Source organism: Mauremys reevesii, linkage group 1 (assembly GCF_016161935.1).
Source record: "Mauremys reevesii isolate NIE-2019 linkage group 1, ASM1616193v1, whole genome shotgun sequence".
Taxonomy (NCBI): Eukaryota; Metazoa; Chordata; order Testudines; family Geoemydidae; genus Mauremys; species Mauremys reevesii.
In genome coordinates this window covers 357,725,434-357,737,665 of record NC_052623.1, presented here as the reverse complement: position 1 = coordinate 357,737,665, position 12,232 = coordinate 357,725,434, and the positions used below count along the sequence as shown (strand labels likewise).

Here is a 12,232-nt window from a genome sequence, read left to right as displayed (position 1 = left end):
CTATTCCTGCCTAACAAATTACTGAATCCAGTACTTGGGGAGTTAAATGCTTCCAGACAGTTTAAATAAACCATGGCTGTAGGACTCTGATTCTGGAGAGCGCACGCTCTGCTGAATGGAAGGAAATGTTACAGAGTTCACACCTCCAGCCCACTGAGGTAGAGCATTACTTCTTTTGGATTTCAAAATTAATGAGTCTTTAGTAGCTAGTCAGCTAAGAAAGATATTCACTCAGTTGGTGAACATCTCCTTGGAAATCTTGACAGCACACATGGGAGCATCTTGTACTAGAAATGGTCACTTTTCATCCTGAATATTCCTGTAACTTTAAAGATGCAAAAATAGGCATCTGAGATGAGAGCTCCAACCCGGAGCAATTATGTTTCCTAAGAGCAATGTTATATTATGTTCAGCTTGTGTATAGACTGAAGCAGTTTCTTCAGGATGAGAAAACACCAGGAATAAAATCCAATTAATTGCCCTGAAACTCAAAAATCCACCACCATTATCCCTCTTGGACTCAGAGGACAACCCTCCCATCATCTTAATATAGTATCACAATCCTCCCTTTCAGTGTATAATCCACAAGCCATATGGATAGAAAGCCCAAGAGACCCATTAGCAGAAGGAAATACGGCTGAGCCAAGAGACTTTTGTAGCAGAAGTCTTCAGAAGGCTACAGAGCTAATCCAAAGAAGAATGGCTCCACCCTGGAGCTGACAGTAAGAGTAGAAAAAAGCTGGACCTGGAGGGAAACCTCAATAGAGTTCTCTAAGCACACCGGGTTCCGAGACCTGGATGGACGAAACTGAGCAGTCCTGAGTCATTCTGCATTGAAATATTATGAACATGAATCTAACTAGGTGATAAGTTCTTGGGCATCCCCAGATGAATCTGGAGGACTAAGATGCCATGGTAACAGATGAAGCTCTGTGGTGATGCTATGGTCCAGCATCTGACCTCTTGGAGTTAGAACAACTCTAATGGGGTCAAATATCTCAAAATGCTTTCTTCAGCTTCTTCCTTTTAGGGATGGAGAACAAGACTAGGCCTCATGGGACTGAATTATCCAGGTGATATTTAGATGCCATGGCCAGCTGCAAAGATTGCAGCTCTTGGGTGCTGACACCTCTGCCAATTGAGGGGGAAGTACACACTATAGAGCCCCTCTACTGGTGCATCCATTGTCCAAACAGAGAACCTGACAATACCAAGAAATCTCTCTTGGCTCGGCAAGATGAACACAGATCCTGGGTGGGAGATGTTTGCTGGCAGCTGAGGCAAAGTGAGGAATTTAGGATAATACTGGGATGCATCTTTTACACCCACTGTTCTGTATTGGATTCATGGTGGTTACAGGAACACCCTTAACAGGCCTGTTCCTACCCATAGTTCTGTGGCTTGTGACTCAGGAGTGGGGCACATACAAATGCAATGTCATGAGGGAGAGCACAGGAGAAGAGCAGGGTGATGCTCTGGTTACTGCCAACACAGCAGAGCCAGAGGGACTGTTTCAAATGATGAATACAAACCTGCCCACCACGACAAGCAGCAGGTCTCTCCCGCCCAGCCTGGGACTCATGTGTGAACAATGGGGAGGGCTCTGAGAGAGAATCGCTTCTGGAACCCAACCCAGCACGGGGAAGGCCTGTGTGCCATGCAGCCCAAGAGAATATGCATATTAATTTTTTATTAAATTCAGTTAGTTTTCTCTTTATATAACATTTTCCCTCTAGGCACAATACAATACAAGGACTCTGTATGTTTGACACAATGTACAGAAACTTCAATAATCTACAACTGCTCCGGGAAGTTACAAAAACCTCCTTGTTGCACCAGCTACCTGCCACCGCCATTATCATACAGGAAAAGGAAGAGGGGACCCTGGGGGTTAAGACTGTACAAAGAGCTCTGCACTGAAATAAAACATTGTACTCCTTTAAAAACAAGACAGGTAGAACGGTCAGCCACCTTGGCTCTGCGCAGCGGGAGGGGGGAGGGCAAGGGCAGGAAGCTGGTGAACTCTAACCGAAGGGGGGGGGGGTGTTGGAGTGCTACCGAGGCCAGGAATGGTCTCATGTGAACAGGCAGCTCCTTGGCCCCAAGGGACCACACGCAGGTGCCCGCTGGGTTCTGGGACGAGCACACGGCTCTAGCCTGTGAGCTGCTGGGGGCTAAGCTTGCCAAGGTGCAAACCGGGGGGGGGGAGCATACAGGGGATTTGTTTCTGTACCAGAGATGCCATCGCCTCAGTCTCATGATTCCACCTTTGCACTGACAATAAGTTACAGCAATAAGCAGGCTGGGGAGGGCAGCAGGTCTGGGCTCAGTGGAAGTGCTAGAGCGGGGGCTAAAGTACACGTTTGTCCCTGGTACACAAGTCAGGGGGTCAGGAGCTGAGCCCTGAACACCCCAGCACGGTGGGGATCTCAAGGAGCTGAGGTTGCCCCCACAGCACAATGGCAGTGAAGAGCTCCCTGCCGTCCCAGCTCAAAGCAGAGGCCTTGCTCTGCGGCTGGCGGACAGTGGCTGCATGGAGACTTGCCGCTGCGAGCCCAGGGGCTGGGCATCCGAGCATAAGCTGGGGAGAGCCCCGAGAGAGCTGACAGAAAAGGCTGCAGCTCTGTGCTGTGATCTCCAAGCTCAGGCCTCTTCACTCCCTGGGGCAGCGTGGCTGGTAGGTGAGGGGCTCAGCCACACTGCTCCTGTGACTGGCCTGGTTGTCCTGTTCTACAACTCACCCCAGGGAACCTCTCTGGGAGCAGGAGCCCAGCCCACGCCCCAGCCACTGCAGGGAGGGGGAGGGGGGCTCCAGGGCTGTGCCAGAGCAATCCAGCCTGCAGCGGGGCAGCTACACCGTCAGGGGAACCTGCTCCCCGCAGCCAGAGTGAGCACAGGTTTCCCAGGGGGTGGGACCAAGAATATAAGCAGGTCCCAGTCCTCAGTCTCCCCTCTCCCCCCGCCAGGGGCAGACCAAAAGAGGAGCTGACTCTAAAGCTACAATACTGCTAATGAGACACCACCCGTCCCACCGAGCAGGCCCCTCTTCCCCCCCCCACGCCGAGCGGCTCATCGGGGCAATACTCTTGGGCAGACACTGAGCCAGCCCCAGTTGCTGGACATGGGGTGAGCAGGATGGTCCCAGTCCTCTTGGCCCTGCTGGGCAGGCGAACCCTGAGCTCAGGACCCCAGCCTAGTGCCACTCAGAAGGGCTGGGCCAGAGCCCAGAGGCCTGGGCCAAGTGCCCCAAGGGGCTGGCGGCAGGTCCACTTGGATTTACAGACTGGACGTGCAAGTTCACAGGAAGCTCCTGGGGGTGCAGAGGGGTAACCAGGGAAAGCTCAGGCTGCTCCCCAATGGTGGGGGGGAGCGAGGGGGTTGTTCAATGCACAGCACCTCCTGGAGCCTCTCCCAGCAAAGGGCCAGTAAAACCCCACAGCAGCATTCGCAAGAGAACCAGAGCAGTGCTCAGAAAAACGCCATGCCCAGCCAGGGACCCCAGGTCCGTGTTCTGCCGGGGGTGGGAGCTGCGCTGCCCAACCAGGGACCCCCAGGCCCATATCCTGCTGGGGGTGGGAGCCGGGAACTGAGGTCCGTGTCCTGCCGGGGGTGGGAGCTGGGACCCCAGGCCCGTGTTCTGCCGGGGGTGGGAGCCATGCTGCCCAGCCAAGGACCCCAGGTCCGTGCCTGCCGGGGGTGGGAGCCGGGACCCCAGGTCCGTGTCCTGCCAGGGGTGGGAGCCGTGCTGCCCAGCCAAGGACCCCAGGTCCGTGTCCTGCCAGGGGTGGGAGCCGGGACCCCAGGTCCGTGTCCTGCCAGGGGTGGGAGCCGTGCTGCCCAGCCAAGGACCCCAGGTCCGTGTCCTGCCGGGGGTGGGAGCCGGGACCCCAGGTCCGTGTCCTGCCAGGGGTGGGAGCCGCGCTGCCCAGCCAGGACCCCAGGCCCATATCCTGCCGGGGGTGGGAGTCGGGACCCGAGGTCCATGTCCTGCCGGGGGTGGGAGCCGGTAATGATGTGGCTCAGACAGGCTTAGTGGGGTTGTAAGAATAGATCCCCACTGCCCCTAGCCTGACATTTCAATGCAATTAGTTCCTGCACTGGACAGTTCCTACCATAGTGTAACAGACTGATCCTGCCCTGACCCCTGCTACTGTCCTTGAGCACGCAGGGGGCCTGGGGCTTCCAGTACGATGTGCCCCTGGCAGTGGGGGAGAGTAAGGCCTCTGGCCTCCTCCTCCTCAGTCAGTCAGACCTGGGCCAGCTCAGGTGCTAACCCTGGGCATTGCCTCTGCTTCATGCACCGGGGCCCGGGGGACTCCGTGCCTGGAACGGGGGCTGCTGCTGAGCCAGTCTCACGCGTCTGACAAGCAGCTCTGGATGCGGTCGATCCACTGCTGGGCCAGCTGCACGTCCTGGGCACAGAAATTGTAAACTCGTTTCGTCGTCTTCAGCTATGGGGAGAAAAGATGAGAGCTGAGGCAGGGCATCCACCGGGGGCAGGAGAGGCAGCCCAGGCTGCCAGGCAGAGCATAGCTCGCGATGGGCCCCGGGTCCCCACCTGGGGAGATGGGCAGGCAGGACTGGCTAGGGGCCGGCACCTTCCTGGACACACAACTTGGCTCCAGCCGGAGGTGGCGAGTGCCTGGCACAGTCTGTACCACTGGCGTCCTCTGCAGAGACCACAGCTCAACTCAGGAGCCCGAGTCCCGGCCTTGCTGGCCAATGCAGAGCTGGTGCTCAGCTGCCTTGGTCCAGCCACTATCAGCCCCCGGCCCACCCCCTGGCACTGGGGACTCACATCGAAGAAGGCCTTCTCCTCCACTGTCTTGGGGGCCCCCATGGTGGGGGTGCCGGGGGTGATGGACTCCACTTCTGCCAGGTCAATGATCCCTTTGCACTCCGTGTCCATCCGGTTGTCATAGTACCGCAGCTGCAAGGAAAGGTGCCGCGCGTCAGCCGGTGCCCCCAAGTCCCGAGCTCACGTCAACACCAGGCCGGCTGAGCTAGTCCCCTCGTCCAGCCCCTCGCCGCCCCGGCCCACTTCCCAGCCCGTCCAGTACCTGATGTTTGGTTTTATCCAGCACGAACCAGCGGGGCTTCCAGGGCTTCATGAAGGCTCCTTTCTTGTAGAGAGTCCCCTCGTAGGACCTGCGGCAGCCAGACAGCAGGTTAGTGCCTTGCTGCCGCGCACCGGGGAGCGAGAACCCAGTGGGGATGGACCAAAGAGCTCGGCTCCCAGCAGCCAGAGACTGATCCAGCTGAGCCCCATGGGACCCACACCCCATCCCAAGCAATAGGGCTCATTGCTGACCACAGGGCCCCCACGGCCTGGCCTGGCCATCTCCCCCCGGGCAGCCAGAGCTCCCTTCACCTGTTCTCGCTCTCCGACATCTGGAACTGGCTGTAGAGGTTGCTGGTGCTCTTGCGGCCCCCCTGCTTCCCGCTGGACGGGGTGGAGGTGCTGCTGGTGTCGCTGTCCAGGCTGAGGTTCAGGGTGGAGCCCACGCTGCTCTCCTGCAGGTAGACCCCCAGCGAGCGCCGGTGGGGCAACAGGCTGGAGGACATCAGAAGGGAACTGGACGCCATCTGCAGAGCACAGAGCAGGGAAGTGAGGGCACGGGTCCTGCCCACCAGCCACCCCCCACTGGCGCTGTCTCATCGTCACACGAGACCCACTGGGCCTGGGCACAAGGCACTGTGAGCCCCTCCTTGGCCACGCAGGCAGCTGGGGGCAGAGCCAGGAGCCCTGGGCCAGGTGCCGGAGCAGGCTCCCAGCGCGCTGCTCCTCCCAGCCCAGCCCCTGGCTCACAGGACCCTCTCGCATGGACGGCTCAGAGACCTACCCTGCTGGCCTCCTGCCGGGCCTCTGTGCGCTGGGAGGCTTTGACCTTGTCCCACGTGTCCTTCCAGCGCTCCGGCACCTGGCCCAGCTCCGCCTCCAGGTTGTGCAGCTCCTGCGGGAGGAGTCAGAGGTTATTCTGAAGAGGGGGAAAGACAAGACACCCCTCCCCCGCCCTGAGATGGGCCCTGCCCCAGGAATTCAGGAGCTGCAACCACACACACTGCGCACAGACGATCCCTGCCAGGCACGATCAGAGATGGGGGTGGGGAGGAGGTGGCATGAGCAGTGTCTGAGTGCCAGCCTCAGTGGAGATGGGAGCGCCGGGGGGCTCTGCAAGGGGCCTGCTGGGGGAGCAGTGCCTGATCCAGCCCAGGGGTGTGGATTTCTGCCTGGCACACCCACCCCGTGAACACGTCGTGCAGATCTGGTCGCACCAGCTCAGAAAAGATTTATTAGAATCGGAAAAGGTGCAGAGACAGCAACAAAAATGGTTAGAGGGCTGGACCAGCTCCCACGTGAGGAGAGAGTAACAGGAGGGGGACTGTTCAACTTAGAAAAAGGATGATGAAGGGGGGATACGATAGAGGTCTATAAAATCATGAAGGATGTGGAGAAAGTGAACCAGGAAGTGTTATTTACCCCTTCGTGTAACACACGAACCAGGGGTCACCCATGACATTAACAGGCAGCAGGTTTAAACCAAACACAAGGACGTATTTCTTCACACAACACTTGTTGCCAGGGGATGTTGTGAAGGCCAGAAGTATAACTGGGTCCAAAAAAGATTTAGATCAGTTCCTGGAGGACAGGGCCATCAGTGGCGATTAGCCAAGCTGGTCAGGGACACAACCCCATGCTCTGGGTGTCCCTAAACCTCTGACTACCAGAAGCTGGGACTGGAGAACAGGGGATGGATCACTTGATAAATTTCCCTGTTCTGATCATTCCCTCTGAAGACAGGACACGGCTAAATGGACCATTGGTCTGACCTAGTCTGGGCCTTATGTTCTCATTTGGGGAGGGCCCCTCCCCCGTGCCCCACACACCTCCAGCAGCTTGGAGATGGCGTCGGGCTCCACTCGGCTGCGGTTGTCGTAGCACGGCCAGATGATTTTGCGCTTGGTCTGCGGAGCACTGGAGTCCTGCCGATCCACCTCCTCCACGTGCTCCGGCTGCCCCTGCACCAGCTCCCAGTCGTAGGAGGGGCCCTCGGACAGGACCTCCTGGGTGTAGTAGTCCCACACCTTCAGGTTGGAGATGTTACTGTACGGCCTCAGCACCTAAGGAACAGGGAAGTGCTCAAGCAGGGCCTTGCAGCCGCCCCGCAGTGCCTGGCCCCACTGAGGCCACAATGGCCAGAAAGGCGGTGAACTCTGCTGCCGGGCTGGGGGTCCAGCAGCAGGAGGGGGGGTCCCCAGGGGCAAGTCATCCCCATGGCAAGTCAAGCCGAACCCTGGAGAGCTGGGACAGACTGGCTCCAGGCCAGCAAGTTAGGCACCTGCTCCCCGTGCTGCTGCATCCACCCCCACACCCAAGATCGCATTGCGGTGCACGGGCCAGAGGCAGAACGGCAGAGCAGGCTCTCAACCTGGCTGGCCGCCCTGGGCCCCTCTGTACTCAGTGCCCAGAGCACAGCTGTAATGGCAGCTTGTTACAGTGTCCTGGGGTAAGGGGCACCCAGTGAGCAGGTGACTGACTTCCTGCATGTCCCACCACATGAAAACCAGGCCCCACAGTGAGAACAACGGGGCACTTTGCAGCTGTGCACGCAGGGCAGGGCCAAGGAGCAAGCACAAGTGCTTTCTGGCCATCGCACCGCTGTAAGGATCAGGCCCTTGGCAGAGGCTGAGATGCGAGAGGTGGAGCCCATCCCTCAGAAAACGCTGGTTACACTGAGTCCAATCATTCCACTGGAACGTGTCGATTCTGTTCAAACTCTGGAGGGAAACCAAGGCAGCAGGCTGGCCAGGCCAGGCTTCCACCAGCAGGAACGAACGAAAACGTTCCATTCTGGTTCATAGATTCCGACAGCTCCTGATTTTAGAGGGCTTGACTCCATTCCTAGCACTCGGGGGTGCTCATACAGTCGTCCCCAGCAGGGCAATCCTGCAACCCCAGCTGGTTAAACCCGCTGACTTCGCTGCTTCCCAAGTCCCCACCCCACATGGCCCCAGGAGGGTTTGCTTTTCGCTCGGGAGGCAGCAATGCAGCTGGATCAGGCTGCACTGGATGCTGCGATCCCCGGTCTCTGTGCTTGAGAGGAAGGGCACTGCTATTCCTCCATTTCAGGCTGACTGGGGCCTCCCTCACAAAGGCGAGGGTCCTCCATCCTGTGTCACTCCCAGAGCTGGCTGCCTCGCTCCCTCCAGGGCCGGCTCCAGGCACCAGCGAAGGAAGCTGGTGCTTGGGGCGGCCAATGGAAAGGGGCGGCACATCCGGGTCTTCAGCAGCAGCGGGTCCCTCAGTCCCTCTCGGCGCGAAGGACCCACCGCCGAAAAATGAAAGTGGCACGGTGGAGCTGCTGCCGAAGTACCACCGACCGCGGCTTTCTCTCTTCCCCCCCCGCTTCACCGCTTGGGGTGACAAAAAAGCTGGAGCTGGCCCTGGCTCGCTGCAAGGTCTCCCTGGATCGTGCATTGGGCTGTGGGAGGCAAAGGTCCCGTCTGGCCCGGCGTCTCCGGCCAGCCGAGCAGGCTCACCTCCCCATCCTCGGGGGCGTACATGTAGTTGAAGAAGACGGGGGTTTTCTTGTTCAGCCGGTCGATGTACTCCCAGATGGACTTGTAGACCTGCTGGCTCTTCCGCTCGCCCTTCTCTTCATACAGGAGGCCTGTGGGGAGAGAGAAAGAGGCCGCTCAGCTGACAGCGCTGCCCATCGGCGATGGGGCCAGGGGCCCAGAGCCCTTACCCAGCTCGATCCGCTCGTAGTCCGAGTCCAGCAGGAAGGTGCGGAACCGATTGGAGACGTAGTGGTAGCTGAGGAACTTCAGGTAGTACTGGGTGAACTCAAACTCCATGGGGAACTGGAGGTGGATCTGCAGAGAGACGAGCACACAGCCAAATGGACACCAGCCTCCACCCAGCAGACCACTGGATCTGCAGCTCCATGCAAGGGGGGGGCTGGCTCTACACCTGGATTCCCCTGGCCAGAGACGAGGCCCAGGACGCAGGTTAACCCTGTGCTGAAATCTGACGGCCCAGGCTGCTCAGAGCTCACCTGATGGACACAGTCCAGGAACTGCAGGAAGACAGGAGCGAAGCCGCTGCCCTGACCGGCGAGGGTCTGGGCTCCGCGGTGGCTGAAGCGGTGCCCGAAGGACAGCCACTCCTTCTCGACGAGGAGCCGGAAGCCCTCCATCGTCCGGTAGTAGGGGTCTGACAGCAGCTGCACCAGGGACACCACCTGCAGGAGGGAGGAGGCCAAAGTCACGGCCCACAAGGGGCTGGGACCTCAAGCCAGCAGCTGGGAGAGAGGCCAGCCCATGCCAGCCAGTTGCTGCAGGGCTCTGACTCCTACCTGCGTGGTGATATCCCAGCCATCCTCCAAACTGACCAGCACAGAGGAACCTGTATCCAGCAGCTCCACCACCAGCACCGAGATCTGCAGGATCTTGTGGATCTGTGGACACAGCACAAGAGGTTAACAAGACAGCGGGGGGGATTCGGGGCTGGCCCCGAGCCGGGGACAACAGCCTTTCCCAGAAGGCTGGTGAGCTTAGCAGGCCAGATCCTCTGAAGTACATATGGGGACAGTCCAGACCCTAACGTCGCACACAACAGTGAAGTGTCTGCCAGGCTCGGACCTGCCAATCCCCTGGACCCGAGGGTGTGATGGGAACAGAAGGACCCCAAACCCAGAGACCTGTGTGTGAATGAAACTCACACGCCACACCCCTCCACTCAGCAACACTCCCCTGCCCAACCTACCGAGGAGCAGCGTGGGGCCATCAAGGGCACAGACTCAGGCTATTTGGAAGTCCCTGTAGAACCCCTCTCCCCCAGGTAGATGGGCAGGTGCTGACTGGCACAGGACATCCAGAGCACAGGGGGAGAGGGAATGGCTCCACTCAGACACATGGGTCCCTGCCCAAACTCAGATACCAGACTCACCAAGAACCTGGGCTGGCCTCACCTCGGGCAGACAGCACTTGTTCAGGGCCCAGGCGATTGGGCCGCGCGGTCCCTACTGCCAAGAGGAGAGTCAGACAAGATCTGAGGCCGTGTGTGTGCCTAGCGGCCCAGAGCAGGGACAGTGCTTAGCCTCCATCCAGTCCCAGCACGCACACGGCAGTCAGCACTTGGATCCCTGCACAGCAGCCCAGAGAGCATCTAGCAGTGGGAGCTTGACCAGATCTGGGACAGAGGCCTCTGGAGCCAGCCAATCCCAGCAGCTTTGCTCTTGGGAGAGCTCCCATCACCAGGTCCCTTCCTGGACTGGAAGGTGTGTTCCTAGCCAGACTGGAGTCGGCAGGAATCCCATACTCGCCAGTGCATCCACTGACTAGAAGGGACCACTGGATCATCTACTCTGAGCTCCCGCATAGCCCAGGGTGTTAAATCTCACCCAGCTACCCCTGTGTATTGACTCCGAGAGCCTGTGTTTGGGGAAAGCTCCTTCCACAGACATCCAGTCTGGATCTGAGGACACCAGCGGATGGAGAACCCAGCACTTCCCACAGCAGCCCTCACTCGCTGTTCAAAATGGTGCCTTATTTCTACTTGGAGGCTGTCTAGCTCCCGTAGCTTCTTGTTCTGCCTTTCCCACTAGACCAAAGACCCCATTAGAACCTGGCATCTTCTCCTCAAAGGGTCTAATCAGCATCATCATTTCACCTCTTGTTCTTTTTTGACAAGCTGAACAGATTGAGCTCCGTAAGTCTCTGTCAGGCATTTTCTCCAGCCCTGCAATCATTTTTGTGGCTCTTCTCTACACCCTCTGCAATTTTCCAGCAACCTTTTTAAAATGTGGATCCCAGAACTGGACCTAGTATCCCAGGAGCGGTCTCATCAGGCCATGTACAGAAGTAAAATCACCTCCCTGCTCTGAGTCACTGCTCCCAGCATCGCACTGGGAGTTCACGTTGCACTCCCTGTCCACTATGACCCCAGCTCCTTCCCAGAAGCCAGGCCCCATTCTGCGCGGGAGGCCTGCATTCCTCGTTCCTAGCTGTGCAACTCTGCCATTACCTGTATTTAAACACATTTTGCATGGGCCCAGCTCACCAAGCGACCCAGATCACCCTATAAGATGGCGCTCATCTCATAGTGACACAGCACTCTACCGCTTGGTCTCACCTACCAATTTCACCAGATCACTGGCGAGAGGTTGAGTAGCATCAGCTTAGGATCGATCCCTGCCAGGCCGCCCTGGAAATGCCACATTCCATGACAGTTCCCATTGACAGCCCTGAGGTGGCACTGAGCACATTCTCTCTGGCGCTCACCTGCTCAGGATCTAACCGATCGCCGTCCGTGGGCTTGGGAAGAAATGTTGCCCCATGTCCAACTGCAGAGATCTTGGGGGTTTCCTCCTTCCCCTGCAGCCTAGGGTGTGGGTCACTTGCCAGGATCATCGGGGGGTATCTCAGATAACCCCCTGCCATTGTGGGGGCCTCAGGCAGTGGTGGGCCTTGGTCCCACCTAGTCTCTCTGCCCGTGGCACGCCATAGGCTAGTCTCCTGAAATACCTTGGTCAAATTTCGGCTGGCGGGTTTACCGTGTAGTTGCTCCTGGAGGTCAGACGAGAGGATTTGGTCCCTTCTGGCCCTAAACCCTACGACTGACTCGAAGCTGGCATGATGCTTGGGTCCTGTCCCAGTGACCCAGCAACGAACCCCCATCCCTTGCCTTGGGGTTCCTGTGACACACACCAGCTCCCCTCACACTGTAGGATCCCAGGTGTGGAGGCAGGTCCGGCCCCGGCGACAGCCCCTGTCTGACACTGCCCAGCCCAAGACCCAGCACACTGACCTGGGACAGCCATTCGGACTCCTCCAGGGTCCGCAGATAGGCGAGACTGGGGTCTGTGGAGGGGCTGCCGGGCACGCAGGCCTTCATCAGCTTTTTGAAACTGGCCTTCACCTGCCGCACGTCAAACACCTCGATGGGCACCACCTCCCAGTGCTGCAATGGGTCTGGCTTCACTCCCTGGGCAGAGGGCGAGAGCGGCAGCCCAGGTGAGCACAGGCTGGGCCGCACCAGGCCCGTTCCCGCCTGCCCGCCCTTCCCTTCACGGAGCCCCCGCTTCGCAGTGGGTTCCCCACGCCACTCCTGGGCTCTTTCACCTAGGAACAGCTGCAGCTGCACTGGTCGCTCTGGGGCACTGTGCAGGGGGAGTGACTGCCCAGAGGGGGTCGGTCCCTGGAGTGGGTCCCTTTCCCCACACCGGTC

At 58.7% G+C, this 12,232-nt stretch overlaps 1 protein-coding gene across 7 annotated transcripts in view; it reads right to left on the bottom strand.

The window, feature by feature from the left end:
* Nucleotides 1-1,673: 1,673 nt before the first annotated feature.
* Nucleotides 1,674-12,232, bottom strand: part of SBF1 (SET binding factor 1) — a 139,672-nt gene continuing 129,113 nt past the window's right edge. For all 7 annotated transcript variants that reach the window (XM_039520181.1, XM_039520180.1, XM_039520182.1 and 4 more), the window contains 11 exons: nt 11,813-11,989; nt 9,360-9,461; nt 9,060-9,245; nt 8,751-8,877; nt 8,542-8,672; nt 6,889-7,122; nt 5,844-5,954; nt 5,372-5,586; nt 5,061-5,148; nt 4,799-4,930; nt 1,674-4,451 (listed from right to left, as the gene is read on the bottom strand). In XM_039520181.1, coding sequence (XP_039376115.1) covers nt 4,353-4,451; nt 4,799-4,930; nt 5,061-5,148; nt 5,372-5,586; nt 5,844-5,954; nt 6,889-7,122; nt 8,542-8,672; nt 8,751-8,877; nt 9,060-9,245; nt 9,360-9,461; nt 11,813-11,989 — 1,602 coding nt within the window. In that variant the 3' untranslated portion in view covers nt 1,674-4,352. The remainder of the gene's footprint in view (nt 4,452-4,798; nt 4,931-5,060; nt 5,149-5,371; nt 5,587-5,843; nt 5,955-6,888; nt 7,123-8,541; nt 8,673-8,750; nt 8,878-9,059; nt 9,246-9,359; nt 9,462-11,812; nt 11,990-12,232) is intronic.